Source organism: Spermophilus citellus (genome assembly GCF_964194105.1).
Source record: "Spermophilus citellus genome assembly, chromosome: 9".
Lineage (NCBI taxonomy): Eukaryota > Metazoa > Chordata > Mammalia > Rodentia > Sciuridae > Spermophilus > Spermophilus citellus.
This window is the reverse complement of record NC_138191.1, coordinates 98,196,031-98,217,566: the sequence shown is the minus strand read 5'-3', so window position 1 is coordinate 98,217,566 and position 21,536 is coordinate 98,196,031. Positions and strand designations below refer to the sequence as shown.

At 42.7% G+C, this 21,536-nt stretch overlaps 1 protein-coding gene across 1 annotated transcript; it reads left to right on the top strand.

The window, feature by feature from the left end:
* Positions 1-13,042: 13,042 nt before the first annotated feature.
* GPX7 (glutathione peroxidase 7) lies at positions 13,043-20,503 on the top strand. Its single transcript, XM_081308930.1, has 3 exons — positions 13,043-13,322; positions 18,246-18,507; positions 19,579-20,503. Exons 1-3 carry the CDS (start codon positions 13,188-13,190, stop codon positions 19,740-19,742), a joined length of 561 nt encoding a protein of 186 aa, XP_081165056.1. The 5' UTR covers positions 13,043-13,187; the 3' UTR covers positions 19,743-20,503.
* The last annotated feature ends 1,033 nt before the right edge of the window (positions 20,504-21,536 follow it).

Sequence of the window (21,536 nt, the reverse complement as noted above, 5' to 3'; positions counted from 1 at the left end):
GCCTGCACATAAGGGATTTCCTTCCATTTTCCTATAAAGATTACATAAAATATTGGGATCAAAAGTATCATTTGGTGGCCATTTAGATCCATTGTCCAAGTCATAGAGGGGCCATGACTGACTGGAAAGTTAAATTAATTAATGGGTCTTTGGATCTAGAGCCACAGGGAGGGGAGCTAAGTAGTGAGGAGGCAACCAAGAGGTGAGTCAGAAAGGATTTTGGATTGGGAGTTCCCCATGGCAAGTTGGAATGCTGGAATGGCTAGAGGCAGGTGTCCTTGGCTCTAGGCCAAATCAGAGTAGGAGAGGGGACAGCAGTGAAAACAGGTCATCACCACATGATTCACTGGTTCAGGGCTGAAGCCTTTCTGGGACTGAGAGAAGAGGGTGGTCACCCACCCATGGAGAGTCTTGGTACCTGGCCAAGGCTTTCCATGAGCTCTGTTGAGGAGCTGAGAACCAAGACCCAAGAGTGAACTCACCAAGGGGAAGGGATGGGAAGGTTGAGAATCTTGGTGCTGGGCCAAGATTTAAGTTAACTTTTGTCTCTGGAGAGGAGACTTATAACTGCCATCTCTGGAGAATAGACTTGTAAGGAGAAGGGGAAGGGAAGGGCTAAGTCACTTACCCAAAAAGAGGCCGATGTGGGGAAGCAGAAGAAGAGCGCTGGGTGAATGGAAGAAGGTGTGTAGTAACTGTCCTGGGCCCTCAGGCCAGGACCCCTGACGGGAGAGCAAAGCTGATAAGAGAACCTGATCCGAGTCCCTGGAACCAATGAAAGAAAAGTGGCACAGGACTGATCAAACACACACCTGGGATAAGAAATGAGTTTGTTGTCAGGAACCTGGAAAGGCTGGTCTGAACAAAGAGAGGGCAGCAGCAGCAAGCAAGGGAGAGCAGCAGCAAGTACCCCTTGAATGTTACCTTTTATAGGCTAGAATCATGGCTGCATTCTAGGGGTGGGTTTAATCTTGACTGATATAGTAAGCATCCCCTGAGCTTGCGGAAGGCAAGTTTGTTTCTTGGGAACAGAGACAGGCAGTTTTCCTATCTCTCAGAGGGGGAACAGGGAAACTGGCATGTTCCTTTATCTTCTCAAGGAGAGAACAGGGAAACCAGTACATTCCCATCTCATGGGCCAGTAATTTGTCTCCTATCTCTCAAGGAGAGAACAGGGAAAGACTGGCACGTCTCCAGGCCAGTAGGTTTTATTTCAGGCTAGTTTCTATTTCTTGGAAATAAGAACAGTATTCATAAAGTGGGGGTGGGGAAAAGGAAGATAGCTGCAATTATGCTAGCACTAGGCACCGTGTATTGGGCAAATATTTAAAAAGAAATTTACAACACAGCATGATAAATATACTGGGACTTGGGGAGCACAAAGAGAGAACTTTCCATCAATTGCACCCCACCTGTGGCAAATAGACCCAAGCAAGGCTTCCTGGAAGAGGGGATTTTGAATCAAGTGGAAACCTATCATACAGGAGAGGGAGAAGACAGGGTCTATAAGGCCACAAAAATAAGGATGAGGAGGAAGCAGGAAATGGGACTGAAGGGTTATGGGCAACCCAAACAGTAGAGAGCCTGGAATAAAAATAACTGTTTGAGGTATGACAGGCAGTTGGAAACAATTTGTTATGAGATATGTGCCATTATTATTCTTGTTTTACAGATTAGGAAATAGAGGTTAATTTAACTTGCTTAAAAAATCACATAGAAAGTGGTAGAACTAGCTGTAGACCCAGGCAACCAATTCCAGTGTGCTTGACCACTGCCTTGCGTTGCCCAGGTCATTTGGTCACAGACTAAGTCCCTGGAGAGTATTTAAACATAGAAGTAAAATGATCAGATTTTGTGTGTCAAAAACTACTCTGGGGGGGTGGGGCTGAGGTTGTGGCTCAGTGGTAGAGCGCTTGCCTAGCACATGTGAGGCACTGGGTTCAATCCTCAGCACCACATATCAATAAATAAATGTATTGTGTCCTCCTACAACTAAAAAAAAAAAAAAAAAAAATCTGGTTGCTCTGTGGAAAACTGCATGGGGTTGGATGGTGCAAGTATGGAGGCAGGGAATCCAAGAAGGAAGCTCCAGGAATCCAAGTGAGAGAAACTAAGGCTTAAAGGAAAGTAAAGTTCAAGGAGAGAAGGAGCAGATTTTAAAAATCAATGACCAGACTCTCTTTGCTTTCCTTTCTCATGTACTGATAGAAGTAAAATCCAGAAGAAGGCACAGCTTATTATATTTTATTTTTTGGCTTTGGACACAAAGAATTGAGAATATCTCTCTCAGGGACTGAGGATATGGCTCAGTGATAGAGTACTTGCCTAGCAGGTGCAAGGCCTTGGGTTTGATGCCCAGCACTTGGAAAAAAAATATATATGTGTGTGTGTGTTTTCACACATATACATATACATACATGCATATTACACAGTAATAATACATGCATGTGTGTGTGTGTGTGTGTGTGTGTGTGCGTATTTCTTATTCATGGTATAATCTTTGGTCTTAAAGATCTCTCTCGGGCTGGGGAGCAGTAATGCGCTTGCCTGGCACGCGTGGGACACTGGGTTCGATCCTCAACACCACATAAAATAAAATAAAGATGCTGTGTCCACCGAAAACTGAAAAATAAATATTAATAAAAATTCTCTCTCTTCTCTCTCTCTCTTCTCTCTCTCTCTTAAAAAAAAAAGATATCTTTCATTTTATTTATTTATGTATTCTTTTTAATTCCTTTTCTTCTTCTCACTCCTAAAGGCAACTCTTTGAATGTGTTTACTGTGAACTATTTTATATTGTTCTTGTGAAATATGAATTTTTATTTTGTGTGCACATGTCTTTTATTTATGTAAATAGTGTTGAGTTACATATCTCACATATCTTGCTTTTGACTCCATCCTAAATGCAAAGTTCTCAAGATCTTTGCCTTGCTATGTGTACCTTTGGTTTGTTGTTTCTGTCACCTCCCAAGGATTACAGAATTGGATGGACAATACAATGGTGCAGAAAGTCTCTACCAGTGAGTGGAGAGACTTCAGTGATAACCTCTGTTGATCTATTAACTGTGGTTTGAACTTGGGCAAGTTCCTTCCCCTATTTGTAAAATCAGTGCTTCTACCTCTAACCTTTCAGGCAACTCCCCTTATTTTGCACACAGGAAATTCTGGTCCAGAGTATGGGAGTGACTTGACTAAGGACACACAACAATTACCAATAGTTCAATTCAAATTAACCCACATTTATTGAGTGCCAGGCATGGTGCTAAGTGCTCTAGATATTTGAATAACTAAACCCTGCTGAATCCGTCCCCCAGGGCCTCTAAACAGAGCTGTGTTAATTTTCCAAGAGCAGGTGCAGAGTGAGCGAGCCTGTGGGCCTGCTCAGATGCAGTAAAGATATTAATAGGATGTGGCCTCAGATGAATCACAGGCAACACCTCCATCACCCTAGCTGGGCCCCACAATCTGCCTGGTCTCATGCAAAGGAAAGAGATTTTGGCACACTGCTTTCTATTTAAAAAAGGTTATTTATTGCTATGTTATTTACCAATAATAACTGAACTGAAAAAGTAAGATAAATCACCTTTGCCTATCTGTATACATAATATTACACAGAAGTAATCATGGCATAAATAAAAATTTTATATTCTCCTTTTTAAAAATGTTTTTGTTGTTGTGCAATATTAACTGCTATGGTTGGTTGTTTACTTTGTGCTGGACACCAAGCACTTTTATATGCGTTGGCTCATTTAATCTTCATTACAATCCCAAGAGGCAGGAGGTACCATTATTTCCCATATTTTGAAGATAATGAAACAGAAGCACAGCTATATTACTTGCCCTAGGTCATTGAACTTCAAGCACTTTGAACGAAACCCACAGTAGATTTATACTTTATATTGCAACCTGAATCACACTTGTATCTACACTAACCCTTACTATATGAGATTCAACCTGATATTTCTATTCAATTATTCCCTCCCAAACATGCTGATCTGAGCCACTAAATTGATTCCATCATCTACCGATGGGTTGTAACTCAGTTTGAAAAACAATGCCCCAGATGTTATATATGTCACAATAATAACAAAATTAAACAAAATTCAAAATTGTAATGACTGAGGCTGTAGCTCAGCAGCAGAGAGCATACCCAGCATGTGTGAAGCACTGGGTTCGATCTTCAGCACCACACAAAAACAAATAAAATAAAGACATTCTGTCCATCTATAACTACAAAAAAATTTTCAAAATCATAATATTCTTCAATGTGAACTTTCATGTCCTGAGCACAGGCTCTATATCAGGTCCCATCAAACAGATTAGAGACAGATTTGAATTAAATGTGGTTCTGCATTCAAGGAGCTCAGAGTCCTCAAGGTAGCACACATGTAGAGAGGTGGTAAAGACATAGCAGTGATTCTCAATCCTGTCTGCACCTTAGGATCACCTGGCATCTTTTTAAGACATTTAGTCCTGGGACTCTATCTTCAGATTTCCTGATTTGAAAATCTGTATTTTTTAAAAGCTCCCTGGATGAGTCTACAGTGCAGCCTGGACTAATAGTCACTGCAATATAGCACTAAGTGCTTTGTTAAAAGGAAGCACAGAATAGGCACATTTAACTACCTAATGGTGTTGAAAAAAATCTCAGAAAGAAATTCTTTAAAAAAAAAAAAAGTTTTTTTTTCCAACGCTGGCAGAGAACCCAGGGCCTCACCTATGCTAGGCAAGTGTTCTACCACTATGCTACATCCTCAGCCCAAGAAGTTGTTTTTTGCACAATGAACTTCCATAAGTGCTCCACCTTTATTCTTTTTTTCCCCACATTTTTTATTGGTGCATTACAGTTGTACATACTATTGGGATTTATTGTTACATATTTGTTGTTACAAAAAATGCACACGATGCCCAATATAATACAATATATAATAATAAGAACTTGGCCAATGTCACTCCCCAGCACTTCCCTCTTCACTTCCTACCCCCCACCCCAGTTCCTCCACTGATATCCCTTTGATCTTCATAAGATCTTCCCCTACCTCTTTTCCTTTTTCCTCTCTAGCTTCTGTATATGAGAGAAAACATATAATCCTTAACCTTCTGAGTTTGACTTATTTTGCTTAACATAATGGTCTCCAGTTCCATCCATTTTCCTGCAAATGACATAATCTAATTTTTCTTTATGGCTGAACAAAACTCCATTATGTACCTATCTATGCCACAGTCCAAGAAGTTGTTTTTGGCTGTGGTTTGTGTGCTCAAAAACCTCTGGCCCTTTAAAGCCACTGTCCACACCACCATCTGCCCAGTACATTAACCTGTACTGATAACATCAAACAGCTCCTTTGCTCCCTGGCTTCCATTTAGGTAGAGGCCTTGAAGGATTGGTGAGAGGGAGGGCTGGAAAATTAATTCCCTGGATACTTCCTTAAAAGCTTGCCTGAGGGGCTGGGGTTGTAGCTCACTGTTAGAGCACATGCCTGGCACATGTGAGGCACTGGGTTCAGCCCTCAGCACCACATAAAAGTAAATAAATAAAAATAAAGGTATTGTGTCCATCTACAACTAAAAATATTTACAAAAAAAAAAAAAAAAGCTTGGCTATAAATTCCTTCCTCCATTTTTTTTTTTTAATTTTTTGGTATTAGGGATTGAACCCAGGGAAGCTTCAGCACTGAACTACACCCCTAGCCCTTTTTGTCTTTTGATGGTCTTGCTAAGTTGCTGAGGGCCGCTAAATTGTTCAAGTGGCCCCAAACTTGTGATGCTCCTGCCTCATCTTGCTGAGTTGCTGGGAATACAGGTATGTGCTATCCTACCCAGCTGGCTGTGATCTCCTTTAAGGTAACTGACCTTCTCAAGATGATTTTAAAAAGATGGCTTGATGTTCAAGACTCTTCCTAGTTTCTGTCATCTTTCCACCCTCTCCCTACCCAGTCAGGTCAAGGGATGTTAACAGCTCAAATAGGTTCCTGAACTACTCCCCTACCTCCCACTCATATGTTTAAAATTAGTCCCTTTGTAAATAAACCTTCACCAAATTATAATCTGAATGTGTCATCTGTTTCCTATTGAGGCCCTGACTGATAAAGCCCGGAAGCAGGATGGAGTTTGCAATAAGAACAAGGAAAAGAAATCCCAGCAGGAGTAATGGCACAGAGCAATGAAAATATTATATTTTTATTTGTCTTATTCCCTTTATTGATTAGAGGACAAACTGCTCAGTCCTAATCTTCCTAGATTTATCAGAAATATTTGACAAGTTAATTGTTTTTTCCATCCTGGAACAAATTTGTCACTTGGCCTCCATGGCATTGCACTGCTGGGGTCATCTGTTCTTCCTCTGGCTGTTCTTTTTCCATCTCTTCTTCTGGGTTCCTTTTCATTTCCCTGGTGTCTTCATCTCCATGATGTTGAATGTTGAAGTTCCTTGGTTCTTCTGTCTACACCAACTCTCCATCATCATCCATTATCATGACTTTAAATACTCTATCTACTCCCAAATTTTTATCTTTTATTTATATCTATTTCAATTCCAGACTCATATATCTGAGCTAACTAGAGATAGGAATGGTGTCTGAAGCCAGTTATAAAGTTATTTTTAAAACTTTTGTGAGTCCCTTGTTTACCATAGCCATTACTAAAAATTAAATTATATCAAGTAAACAAAGGTAATATTTAAAGCTCAGGCTGGGGCTGAAGCTCAGTGCGTCCATCTACAATTAAAAAGTAGAGTGCTTGTCCATTATGTGCAAGGCCCTGGGTTCCGTCCCCAGTACCACACAAAAATCGAAAGAAAGGAAGAAAGGAAGGAAGGAAGGAAAGACGGAAGAAAAGCCTGTCGTTTTTCATTATTTTACTATATTTCATTGCTTTTTATGTTTGGGGCTATTTACATCTATTCTGTGTTGTGGAAATACTATACAATGGTGTGCTACTCCCTAAATTCTTCTTCATTCTGTGTGTGATAACATCATGCTGGCAGCTCAGAATCAAACACAGTGGAAGTATTACACCATAGAAATTGGCAAGTGCTACCAATCAAGGATCGATTTATTATTTTGTTCACTGCCTGGCTGAACTTAAGAAAATAATAGAAAAATGTTAATAAATGTTAGTTTAGTAGTGTATATTGAATTTAGAGTGTATTGTGTCAGTATCCACTGCATTATGAATAATAACATGATTTTTTTTTAGGAAATATTATTCCAATATTGGGAAATTTAGCTGAATCTACCAAAAAGTCACTTGTCATTGACTAGTGAAGTTCCATCCTGTCTCTATTGTTTGACTTTCATCTTACTAATAATGTAAACATGAATATCAACAAGCATTCTTCTTGGAATTATACTTGTTCAGTGGCTGCAATTATTAGTTGGTTATAGATACAAGTTTGGAAAAAATTCAGTTAAAGCATTCTGTAAGAATGATTTGACCATATAGAATTTTCAATAAAGAGTACTATGGGATTGGGTGCGGTGGCACACGCCAGTGGCTCAGAAGGCTGAGACAGAAGGATCACGAATTCAAAACCAGTCTCAGCAAAAGCCAGAAGCTAAGCAACTCAGTGAGACCCTCTCTCTAAACAAATACAAAATAGGGCTGGGAATGTGGCTGAGTGGTTGAGTGCCCCTGAATTCAATCGCCAGTACCCAAAAAGAAAAAATAAGGTATCATATATTTTATTATTTGTGTGATATGTGTCACTATCACTAAACTTTTATATGTACATATGCACATCTTTTTTTCCTGGACAGCAATTGTTAAATATTTATCAGCATACTACTGCTAATAGATTACTCAAACTTATCCAAAAACTGAGCTCCTGATTCTCCATCCCAAACCACTTGCCCCTACAGGTATCCTCATCTCAATGGTAAATATTTTTTGGGGGAAAGTACCAGGGATTGAACTCAGGGGCACTCAACCATTAAGCCACATCCCTAGCCCTATTTTGTATTTCATTTAGAGATAGGAACTCACTAAGTTGCTTAGTACCTTGCCCTTGCTGAGGCTGGCTTTGAACTCATGATCCTCCTGCCTCTGCCTCCTGAACTGCTGGGATTACAGGCATGTGCCACTGCACTGTTTCAGTGGCAATTTAATCCTTTTAATTGCTTTATCCAAAAAGCTTAAGGTAGCTGGGCCTGGTGGTGCATGCCTGTAATCCCAGTAGCTCAGGAGGCTGAGGCAGGAGGATGCCTGTTCAAAGCTAGTCTCATCAACTTGTTATGAGGAGCCGCTTCAGAAAACACTCTAAGTCCAAATTCAAATCAAAGAGAGCTTTATTTACCTGGCCAGGGACTGTCACCCACCTGTAGAAACTGAAGTTCTGTGGGAGAACAGCAGTTTCCTGGCCTGTGTCTTGGGAATTTGAGGACAAAAACCACAGCTCAGGGACTTTCCTAAGCATCATGCAAGCAAGCAAATCACAGAAGCTAAGACACCAATTAGCACAAGACAATCGCATCTAGGGTTTGAGCAGGTGTTAGACAACCGTATCCTGAGTTCAAGCAGGTGGTTAGTGGGGGTGAGAATCTACTTCAAAATCTTAGGTCACTAAGATCACCATATCCTGGGTTGAGTACATTTTGTGGGGTACAAAGTACAGAAAACAATATTAGAAAACAGCTTTCATTTCAGTTTCTCAGAAATAGCTCTTGTAACAGTTTTTTTTTAATAGAAGGCAGCAAAATCGAGTCTTAGGCCTGTCTATGACAGTTCTTGCTTTATAATTGTCTTATCTCACTTATCAAAATCTTATATCTATAATCTATATTTTTACTAATATATAACCTATAACTTACATTCTTATTAATTGTATTTATCAGTTCACACCACAACAAACTTATCGAGGCACTTAGCAACTCAGTGAAACCCCGTCTCTAATAAAACATAAAAAAAGGGCTAGGGATGTAGTTCAGTGGTTGAGCATCCCAAAGTTCAATCCCCAATACCAACCCTCCCCCCAAAAAAAAACCCTTAAGTTCATCTGTTACTCTTTCTCTTATACTTTATATCCAACCTATTAGGAAATCCTTTTGACTCTACTTTCAAAATATATTCAGAAAATCTGACTGCTTTCCACTACCCTACTATCCACATGTCCCCTCATGTGGATTACTGAATAGCCTCCTGAGTAGTCTGCTCTTTCCAGTACTGCAATTAGAGAAAAGTCTGCTAAAACACAAATCAGAAATGTTGTTTCCTAGGCTGGGGATGTAGCTCAGTGGTAGAGCCCATGCCTAACCTGTATGAGGCCCTGGGTTTGATCCCCAGTACTGGAGGGAAGGGGGAGGAATATAAATGTCATTACAATCTTCAGTGACTTCCCATTTGGTTCAGAGTCAAAGGCAAAATCTTTACAGTGGCCTATAAGACCCTTAAGAATCTGCCCACCCATTTCATTATCTCTTTGATGTCACTCCACACCCACATTAGTCTCTTTGCTTTTCTTATTTTTAAAATTTTTTATTTGTTCTTTTTGATTATACATGACAGGAGAATGTATTTTTGACATACTATATTCTGCTTTTCTTAAAACAAATCATGCATGCCCTCATCTCAGGGTCTTTGTACTTGCTACTTCCTCAACCTGGAATTCTTTTCCTCCACTTTCCCCATTTATTAGCTCTCTTACTTCCTTTACTCAAATCCACTTTCTCAGTGAGACTTCACTTAAAAATTGACTGAAATTGCAATCCCTCCCCATCCAATCATCACACTATCCATCTCCCCTGCTTAACATCATTTAAATTACCATATGTTTTGGGGGGGTTGTTTGTTTCAGAGACAAGGTCTCACTATGTTGCCCAGGTTGGGCCTGAACTCCTGGGCTCAACCAATCTTCCTGTCTCAGCCTCCTGAGTAACTGAGATTACAGGCATATACCATAGCATCCAATGATAAGTTTTAGGAGTGTGTGTGTGTGTGTGTGTGAGAGAGAGAGAGAGAGAGAGAGAGAGAGAGAGAGAGAGAGAGAGGGAGAGATACTAGGAATTGAACTCAGGGGTACTCTATTACTAAGGTATATCCCCAGCCCTTTCAATTTTTTATTTTGAGACAGTGTCTCCCTAAGTTGCCCAGGCTAGCCTTGAACATGTGATTCTCCCACCTCAACCTCTTATATATCCATAGATTGTCTTTGAGTTTATTCTAGGAAAGAAGAGTAGTGGGGTCCCAAGAGTGAGTCCCCAACCATTCCAGGTACCCAGCTGAGAACTGCATGTACATTTTTGTCTATGTCTGTGGATCTCCCATTTGTGTAGATGATGGGTCACCTGGAAATAATTGTGCTCTTTCAAAAAACACCAAAATTTCATAGTGGATTAAAAATAAAATTACAAAATAAACCTTGTTGACAATAATCAATAGCATCTCATATCAGATTCTAGCATAGACAAGTAATAGAAGTCACCAGAAGGTTTAAGAAAGTGTACCCCGGGAGGACACAAAATGATTATGACCAAGGCCTGCCTGCCCTCAAGATTATCCCAGCCTGGTGGGAGAAAAGCCATAGAAACTGACACCTGTGGGGCTGGGGTTGTGGCTCAGCAGTAGAGCGCTTTCCTAGCACATGCGAGGTCCTGGGTTCGAGCTTTAGCACTACATAAAAATAAATAAATGAAATAAAGGTATTTAAAAAAGAAAGAAAGAAATTGACAACTGTAAAAAATGTCTTCAATTAACAGAAACATGTAGTGGGTGCAAAAGCAGTAGAGGCGGGATTGTTTAAGTGAGACAGCAGAGGATGATATCTGAGCTGAAGTATGAATAGGAGAGGAGAGAAGGGCCGGAGAAAAAAGAAGAATCGAGGAACATTTTGCTATTAACATTAGCCACATTTAGTTGGAATGCCTGCCTATCTGGATTTTAACATCAAATAGGTTGGCCAAGCTTGCAAAACAACTAGTTATATGTAGCAGAGCTCGAGAAATCCTGGTTACTGGGACACAAAGGAAGAGCTAAGTGAAAGGTACAGATGGCAGGAAGGGAGAACAATGATTTTACAGGAGAAGAGCAGGGGAGAGGGGTCTGTTTAATAGCTATACCCATCACAGGCTTGTGGGCTCCCACTAGAGATTGGGAAAAGGAGTAGGAAGACCAGGAGCACTTTATTTATGCCTTGACCCTTCCTGAAGCACCCTTTTTCCTGTTTTCCACCTCTTCTAACAATGTAGTCTGCTCCTGAAGAGCGAGGCCACCTTGGTGATGGTGCAGAAAGACCTCACACTCTGAAATCTGAGTACCTGGTTTCAGGTCTTTTAAACTGTTTGAACTTTTACTTAATTTCAAACCTTTTGCTGGCCACTGCCTGGAGAGTGACTTGGCATTCAAGGCCCTTCCCCTCTGGCCCCTTATGACCTCTGCAGCCTCACCTGCCCCACACCCCTTCTCACCCCAAATAGCCAAGCCCTTCTCTCAGGCTCTGAGCCTTCACAGACAATACTCCTCCAGCCCACATCTTTGCTTTCTGCCTTTCCAGATTCCAGAATTCCCGCTTCTCTGTCAAGGCATGATTCTTCTGTCACCACCTCTGGGCCTCAAATCCCTAGAGCTTCCTCTACACCAGCATCTGGACCACATCTGCTCTTGCCCTTTCCGGTCTACTCGCCACAGGGGAGCCAGAGGCGTCTTTCTACAGAAAAAAAAAAAAAAAAAAGAAAAGAAAAAAGAAAGAAAGAAACAACCTTTATTTCTTGGGTCAAAGACCATAATCTTAACTGTGGCCCACCAGGCTCTGTGCAATATCACTCCTGCATGCCACTCCCCCTCCCCTGCTCCCCTTACATCCTTTGTTCTCTCTGCTCCAGTCAAACTCAAACCAGCCATCCTTGTTTGCAACATATTTCTCTCCCACTTAGGACCTTTGCATGTTCTTCCCTGCTTTGCTTTAATTTCTACTCATTCATTAAAGTTCAGCTCAAACCTCCCTTCTCCTGTGAAGCCCTGCTTAGCTCCCAAGCTAGTTTTAGGTGGTACTTTTCATAATAGTAGTATGGAGCCAATTATGAATTATTTAATGTCTCGCTGCATAAGAAGTACCTAGAGCTTGGCACAAAACAGGTATTCAGGAAGTGTTTGTTGAGAGACTCCAGGAATGCTTAGCCCGTAACACATTATACTAAATCTCCAGTTTACCTGGCTTCTCTTACTTTAGCCTGTGAGTTCCTAGAGGAGTAACATAGGGTCAGCACCCAATCCTGTGCTTGGCCCTTTGTGAGTGCCATTGAGGTTTTCTGCGCCTTGGAAACACTGTGTTGTGCTGCCCAGATCCCTGTCATTAAAGACTTGGGACACCAGCTGCTGGGAGTACTATTTAACATGAAGCCCTTACCTGTCAGCTCAGCCCCTCCAAGGTTAGTACTATCTTGGCTCCCGGTTTTGCCTCTTCCCAGCCAGTCCTACACCCAGTGATGGATAAAGGCAAGGATATAAGGGCCTGGCTCTCTAAACTCATCAATTCTGCTGGGCCATTCTAACTTCAGAGTTCCTGTTGGGTGAGCCAAGACTGTCCTCAGGCCTGAATGGAGCTCTCCTTCTGCCACTCCTTTCACAGGTGTTGATCCCAAGGGTGCTCCCTTTGAAAGCCTCTGCACTCTCCAATCTCCACCTCAGATCTGCTTCCTAGGAATCCAACCTGCAACAGGCTCTCTCTGCTGTCAGTTTCAGGGAACATTAGTTCATTTACCTAAAGTCTGTAGGCATCATTCAGTTGTGAAAGTATTTCACATCCACTCTTCTATTACAGTACAGCACTCCCATTCCACACTGACTATGTGGATCAGAAACGGAGGCTAGCTTTACCAAAAAAGTAGAGAAACTAAATAGGAGGCCTGAAGGGATGGAGTGATCAGCCTAAGGTCAGGCACTAATGAGAAGTTAAGCTCTCGGACCCAGATTTTTTTTTTTGTCTCCTTTTCTTCCCAATCCTGGAACAAGAGGGAGGCTCACTAAAGCGAATTCTGGTCTCAGGGGTCAGAATCCTGAAACCACGGCTCGGGGATCGGGGCCGGCTGCTCCCTCAGAACAGCTAGGGAAACTGAGGTCCTGAGTTCCGCGCGCAGACGCCTGCAGAGAACGGGAAGGGGCGCGTCCTGCCTGGCGGGCCGCCTCTTCCCGCCCCCCATCGCCGGGTCCCCCGCCTCGTCTTGGCCCTCGCAAAGCCGCCACCTCGGAAGCGAGTCATGGTGGCTGCCGTGGCGGCGGCGTGGCTGCTCCTGTGGGCCGCGGCCTGCGCGCAGCGGGAGCAGGACTTCTATGACTTCAAGGCGGTCAACATCCGGGGCAAGCTGGTGTCGCTGGAAAAGTACCGCGGCTCGGTGAGTGAGCGGGGGACGCGGGGCCTGGGCGCCGCCCTGGCAGAGCCTGATGGGGCGACCCACGACCTGCGCGCGGGGGCGGGGTGGTGGTGGCTCCGCTCCAGGGGGTCGGCTTCTCACAAGGACTCGGGCATTCCTCAGGCCCAGGCGCTGCGCCGCGCCCAGACCCTTTGCCCTCAGTGTCCCGCGACTACGTGGCACGGCCCTGGCGCGCACTGAAAGCCGCGCCGCCTGCGCACCCACTGCCTCTGGGCACCCGGGTCGCAACCTCCTTAGGAAGGTGGGTGCCCCGGCCCAGGCTTTATTTCTTGCGAGTGGAAAAAGTAACCCTAGCATCGTGCCGCCTTTGCCTCTCCCAGTTTCTGCTTCCAGAGAGGGAGTTGCTGATGCACAATCTAACGAGAACACTGTGGAGATGAACGTGCAGTGCAAAGGGCGTTATTTAAAATGCACGGGATCCTTACGAGAACCCGCGGTCCAGAGAGGAAAGGCATTTGCACAAGGCTGCGCAGCACTAAAAATCGACCTAGCCTGGAAGGGAACCCCATCTACCCGCTCCATCTGTGTTAGGCTGTAGGCCTTCCCAGAAGGCAGTTTAGGTTGAGATACTAATCCTGTGCGAATTCACCTCTCTTTACTAAGAGGGAATCTTGGCTTAAAGATGACTTAAGAAATGTGTGTTGATTGAATCTTTGAAATAAGAGTGGACTTTAAACTGGGTGTGGTAGCACACACCTGTAATCCCAGCGACTCGGGGAGTCTGAGGCAAGAGGATCGAAGGTTTGAGTTCAGCCTCAGCAATTTAGCGAGGCCCTAAGCAACTTAGTGAGACCCTGCCTCAAACTTAAAAATCAAAAGGACTAGGGATGTAGCTCAGTAGTTAAGTGTCCCTGGGTTCAACTTCCGGTACTCCCCCCCACCCCACCCCCGCAAAAAAAAAAGTGGATTTTATCTAGACTGAGAAGAGCATTCCAAACAAAGAGAACTGCCCAAGTCAGAACTCCTTAGCAAACAGCAAGAAGGGTTGGGGAGGGGTGGGGAGGCTTTCCAGCAGTTGTGCCTGAGTTTAAGTCAGAGGCTGAGAATGGTAAAAGAGGCAATCTAAGGGGTCAAGTGGTCTTTGAAGACTATACCCAGCGGTGAAGACATTATACTGTGTTTAACAAGAACCCCTAAGTCTGCCTCAGGATGGGCCTGGGGGTCCTGGTGTGGAAAAATGGAAATTGGACTCTAATGAACATGTGGTCCCATCATTCATGTTTGGATGGAGAACAAGACTATTTTTAATAACAAAAGTACTCTATAAGCCTTGAAATTCTCAAGTATGCTGAAGGTCCTGGAGGCAGTAGCCCCTGTCTTGACTGCCCTACAAGGTGCTATTAAGTTTTAGATGCAATGAAAGTGTGGAAGCACTTTGTAAACTGTAGAGTGCTCTGTACCTGTACTGGTGGATCTCAGCAGAAATCTCATCCAGGAGACAAGGCAAGAGCAGATAAGACCATTGCCCATTCCTGTTCAGGCCTCCCCATCTCTCCAGTACAGCTCACAGCTTCCCTGATTTGGCACCAGACCAGCTCTGTTACTAATTTATTCATTGTGTATTATTCAGCACCTACTAGGTACTAGGTAGTAGGCCAGCTTCTGGGGTTACTGGGCAAACAAAACAGGCAAGTTTCTGCTTCATTAGAGTTGATATGGGGAAGAAAGAGACTACAAACAAGGAACTGAGAAATGAACAAGATAATTTAAAATAGTAATAACGGCTCAGACCAAAATAGAGCCAGAGTTCATGGCTTCTAAGGCGTAGAGTTAGAAATTGAACCTAGGCAGTCCAATTTCAGAGTCCATACCCTTAATTGCTAAATTTAGAGGGAAACCAGGGAACCATCAGTCCAGTAAAGCTGTAAATGGTATTATGCATTATCCTCACATGTTGCTGTTTAGGCAATATGCTCATTCATTCATCTGCAAACATTTACTGGCTCCTACTGCATACCTGGCACCAAATCCAGCCCTGGTAGTGTCCATGAGCAAGAGTAACATGGTTTATGCCCTCAGGCTAACTGCGCCACAGTTATTTAGACCAGTGTTGACTATGGATGAATGACTTCTTGGGAATGTGCTTGCTTCCTGTGTGGGATTATGTACCTGAAGGCCTAACTGTATATGTGTATGAATGGTTTATTTGTTTGCTTGCTTCTATGTATATATCTGAGTCTGTACTTGTGCTTATATATACATATGTAAATTATCTGTGTATTTGGGTGTGTTTGTCTGTGTTTTGGTCTCTGAAGATTTAGCTTTTTGGTTTCAGGTCATCAAACTAGAAACTGCCACTTCCAAAAGAGTAGCAGACACACATGGTATGGGTTAAAAATAAGCAACCTGGGCTGGGTTGTAGCTCAGTGGTGGAGCGCTTGCCTTGCATGCATGAGGCACTGGGTTCGATCCTCAGCACTATATAAAAATAAATAAATAAAAATAAAGGTATTTTGTCCATCTAAGGCTAAAAAAATATTTTTAAAAAAGCAACCTTTAATACCCTCATTATTTGGGGATCCATCAGGGAAGAAAGTGGGAAACTCCTAACTGAGGAAGGGAGTTCAAGAGTCCCAGTTTCTCACCATCCCAGGTAGAGTATAACCTGTGTTGATCTCAAATGAGGGTTCATATAATTTATGGTCCCAGGGAATTGGTCCTTCCTCATTTGGTGGAAGCAAGGGAGAGAGTTATTGCTCAGTGTTTCAGTCATTTAGACCAGTGGTTTCAACTGGGGGTGATTTTGCTTCCCACGAGAACATTTTGCATAGTAAGGAAATATTTTTGATGGTCAAGACTAGGCATCTAATAAGTGGAGGCCAGGGATATTATCAAACATTCTACAATGAACAGAACGCCCCTCCCACCCCACTACAAAGGATTATCTGGCCCACAATGCCAATAGTGCTGAGGTTGAGAAACCCTATCTAGCCTGAGCAATTTGTGCCTGTGCTTATCCAGTGCTCCAGACTGCCCCCTGGGAGGGGACCCGCTTTATGGGGCTAGCTGGTATAATCCAAGCTCTTCTGAAAAAGCAGCCAGTGGGGGCTGGGGATGTAGTTTAGAGCACTTGCCTAGCATGTGCGAGGCTCTGGGTTGAATCTCCAGTTACCCAGCTTTAATATTTATTGCCTAAGCATTTAATAAAAATAGGGATTAGTCATTTTTAGGGTTTAAATATGAGGTGTCCCCCAAAAGCTTAAGTGTGAGATGGTGCAAGAAGTTTAGAGGTGAAATTGAGTTAGGAGAACCTTAACCTAATCAGTGCATTAATCCACTTGAATGGATTAACAGGGTGGTGACTGTAGGCAGGTAGGGTGTGGCTGAAAGAGATAAATTACTGGGAACATGACCTTGGGGGATATATTTTGTCTCTGGTGAGTGGGGTAGTCTCTTTGCTTCCTGGTGCCATCTCCAGAGCTGCTTTCCTCTGCTACACCTTTCCACCATGAAGTTCTGCCTCACCTCCAGTCTGGAGCAACAGAGTCAGTTATCTATGGACAGAGACCTCTGAAACTGTGAGCTCCAAATACACTTTTTCTCCTCTAAAATTGTTCTTGTTAGGTCACAGCAGTTAAAAAGCTGACTGACACATTTAGTGATCAAAGAAAGATGTATTTGTTCCCTGGAGGGGAGGGGATAAAAATGGGATTGCCCTGGGATCCAGGGTTCTTTTTTTTTTAGTTGTCCATGGGCCTTTTATTCATTTATTTATTTATATGTAGTGCTGAGAATCGAACCCAGTGCCTCACACATGGGAGGCAAATGCTGTACCACTTAAGCTACAACCCCAGCCCTCCAGGGGTTTTTTTAAAAATATTTTTTCAAGTTGTAGACGGACACAATTTCTTTCTTTCTTTCTTTCTTTCTTTCTTTCTTTCTTTCTTTCTTTCTTTCTTTCTTTATTTCTTTATTTCTTTATTTTTATGTGGTGCTGAGGATCCAATCCAGTGCCTCTCATGTGCTAGGAGAGCCCTCTACCACTGAGCCACAACCTCAGCCCTCCAACGGTCTTTTTATCCAGGAAACTTATATCTATATCTGTCTCTGTACCATTCAGGTGTTTATGTGTGTGTGCACACTTACTTATTCGGCAGACACTTAATGAGGCTTTTTCATACGCCAACCCAGAGATGAAGTGGACTTAGCTCCTGTCCTCAGCAGGTTTCCATTCTAGAAGAGAAGCCAAAACATGCAGGCAACTACAGTGTAGAGTGTTGAATGCTAGCTAACTGAGCCAAAAATTGAACCCAGGTGTGCCTTTCTACTCTCCCCCATCACCTCCCAATTGTGCTCACCAGTGTGTGTGTGTGACTTTGTGCTGTATTTGTGAGTATGTGCACTATTTGCTAATATATGTTTTTATGGTAGGGCATGTGTGAACCCATTTATATGTATTGTGTACTTATACCCACACATGTTCATCTGTGCGTACACATATCTGTAAACTCATGCATGCTTGTTTCTTACGTGCCTGTGTGTGCTTATGTACATGTATATGTGAGATACATACACATAAAAATGTATACTGTGTACATACTTATTGCCTAAGCTTTTAATAAAATTAGGGATTAGTCTAGTGATCAAAGAAAAAGGTTTGTGTTTGCTGGAGGGGAGGGGACAAAATGGGATACATATGTACATAGTGGGGTTTTTGGTTTTGTTTGTGGTGCTGAGGATCAAAATTAAAGCTGCACACATTCTAGACACACACTCTACCACTGAGTTCTAACCCCCCACCCCATAGTGTTCTTGCATATATGAGGGGACATTAATTGTTGGGGAAGTCTCATATGTGAGCATGTTGGGGCGAATCTAAGTGCATTCCTTTCACTGAGTTATGTATATGCATGAGCTTTGTTTTGTTTTCTTTTTGCCATCCAGGTGTCCCTAGTGGTGAATGTGGCTAGTGAGTGTGGCTTCACAGACCAGCACTATCGAGCCCTGCAGCAGCTGCAGCGGGACCTGGGTCCCCATCACTTCAATGTGCTTGCCTTTCCCTGCAACCAGTTTGGCCAACAAGAGCCAGACAGCAATGGAGAGATTGAGAGCTTTGTTCGTCACACCTATAGTGTCTCTTTCCCCATGTTTAGCAAGATTGCAGTCACTGGCACTGGTGCCCACCCTGCCTTCAAGTACTTAACTGGTGAGTCCTACCCCTTCTTGCCCTCACCTTCCCTCAGGTGGCTGAAGCCATGGCTCCCTGGGCAGCAGAAGCCACTGCCTAGCTGGGAAATCTGGGGCCCCTTTCCCTTCCTGACCCTCTCAGGTGAATTGATATTTTATTCCAGTACTAATCATTAAGTAAAGTGGGGAGGGCCAACCTGGGGGGGATTCCTGCCTAAGAATATCTCCATACCTAGTGCCTTGCAGTTCTTCCTCAGGGTGACTCCTAAGGACTTCTCTGGGTTTCTATTTTCACATAAATAGGCTCCTAGAAGGAGATTGGCCCTCACACTTTAGTCCATGTGGATTAGTTGAGTTTATGGACTGAAGAGGAGAAACCAGGGCACACACAAGGGACACCACATACTTGGAGAAGGCTGACCAAGATGGCTGACAGACATTTCCAGCCCTGAGCCAGAGGCAAAGTCTGTAGACCATGGAAGGGAAACCTTCTGAGCTATACTACCAGATGTGAATGTTTCAGAGTATATCCCTTCTCTATCCCTAGAAACCTCAGAGCCACAAAATGGGGTCATGGACCAAGCTTGTCATTATGAACCTGTTTCTTCCCTCAGGCCTTTCTCCTCCTTTGGGGGTTCCATTTTTGCTTTCTTTCATTCCACACTTCTGGTTTCTTTGTATCTTTCACCATAATAACCCCACTACCTACTTACCTGTAGGAGTAAATAAGCAGCAATAGTAAAGCAAACAAAATGTCCTTTACCAAGGCTGGTTTATGTTTTGCTTCTCCAGTCAATTCCAATGTTTGCTTTTCTTCTGTGTGTTTTTGTTAGTTCTTTCCCAGTTCCTATGATCATAGGTCAAATCTGACCTTGCTTTTAGAAGCACCAAAGGAGATGTTAAAATTGCGTAAGCCTGAGATCTACTGAAGCAGTGCCCCCAAACCTTCCATTGATTCTGATGCAACCAGACCCAGGAGGTTGAGGGTTAGGAAGGCAAAGGGACCCCTGGTTATTCAGCTAGCCAGTGGAATTCCAGGAGAGGATACACAAAGAAGTACATTTTGTTCACCTTCTTCCTTTTTCTCTAGAAACTTCTGGGAAGGAGCCCACCTGGAACTTCTGGAAGTATCTGGTGGCCCCAGATGGAAAGGTAGTAGGGGCTTGGGACCCAACTGTGTCAGTGGAGGAGATCAGGCCTCAGATCATGGAACTGGTGAGGAAGCTCATCCTGCAGAAGCGAGAAGATTTATAACCACCTTGCCTCTTCTCCCACCAACCCTGTCCCACCTACCTGTGTATAAGTGACCAAAGCAAACTCAAATGGTGCTTCAAAGGGAGAGACTCACTGATTCTCTTTCCATCATTCTTATCCCACCTCCCCTTTCATTCTTATAAGGGGAAAATTCTAGTATTTTTTGAATCATAGAGCCACCAGAAGGAACTCCTGGCCAAGAAGAGCTCTTGGTAGTGAATCGCTAGTCAATGAAGACATGTGGCAAGTAGAAGCATATCTGGCAATAATCTACCCTCTCAGGACTCTGGGAAATGGGGCCAGTTCCTACCTCACAGGGCTGTTGTGAGGATTAGGATGGAGCACCTGGGAAAGTGCCTTGGGCAGTGCCAGCCAAATAGGAGGCATTCAATAAATGTGGTGTTTTTTTTGCATATAAACCAAAAAATAACTTGTGGTTAATAAAAACTTATACCCAACATAAATTTCCACCCAATAGAGATCTATATCAAACATTTATTTTTTTTGTTTTCCTTTGTGTATTATTATTATTAATTACAGAAGTCCCTGGACTGGGGATGTAGCTTAGTGGCAGATCACTTGCCTGACATCACATGTGAAGCATGGGTTCAATCCTCAGAACCTAAAAAAATAAAAAAGAAAGAAAGAAAGCAAATACCTTGTAAAAATCCAAAACTAAGGATAATGTAAAATAAAAGTTAAAGTCTCCCCTCATTTTCTATAACCTCATGCCTTGGAAATAAACACTGTCAGCAATTTGGTACAAAAACTTCCAGACCTTTTCTTTCTTTTTAATCAAGCTAATCAGTATTACCCCCCAAAAAATTTATAGACCAAAGTTATACTACAACAACAACAAAAGCAAATGATATAAATAGGTAATTCACAAAAGAATACAAATACCCAATGAGGACATGAAAAGATATTCAGATTCATAGGTTGGAAAGATTTTTGAAATGATAATACTCATTTTTGGTAAGGATATAGGGAAATGGGCATTCATATAAACTGTTGATAGGACAACAAAATGGAACAAGGTTGTTTTGGTGTTGTCTTTTATTTTACCCCCTTGGTACAGAGGATTAAACCTAGAAGTGCTTTATCATTGAGCTACATCTACCAGCCTTTTTTATTTTTTATTTGGAGACAGGGTTTCACTAAGTTGCCCACACTGCCCTCAAACTTGTGATTCTCCTACCTCAGCCTTCCAATAGCTGGGATTACAGGTGTCCACCACTGCATCTGACTGGAAATATCTTTTAAAACAAAATCTTTGTATCCTTTGCTCTATCATTTCCTCTTCTAAAAGACTCTGAAACCATGTATATGTACATATAAACAATAACATGTATGTATACCATTCATAAGTGTGAAATTTTGGATATAACCCATATGTTTATCAAAATGGGTCTGGTAATGGTACAAATCTAAATGATAAACTAATGCAAATATTAAAATGAATGGGCTAGAGCTGGGCACGGTGACTCACGCCTGTAATCCCAGCAGCTGGGGTGGGGAGGGCAGGTGGTTGAGGCAGGAGTATCCCAAGTTCAAAGCCAGCCTCAACAAAAGCAAGGCGCTGGGGCTGGGATTGTGGCTCAACGGTAGAGCGCTCACCTTTCACATGCGTGCAAGGCACTGGGTTTAATCCTCAGCACCACATAAAAATAAATAAAATAAGAGTACTGTGTTCAACTACAACATATATATATACATACATATATATATTAAAAAAAGAAAAATGCAAGACTTGCTAAGCAACTCAGTGAGACCCTGTCTCTAAAATACAAAATA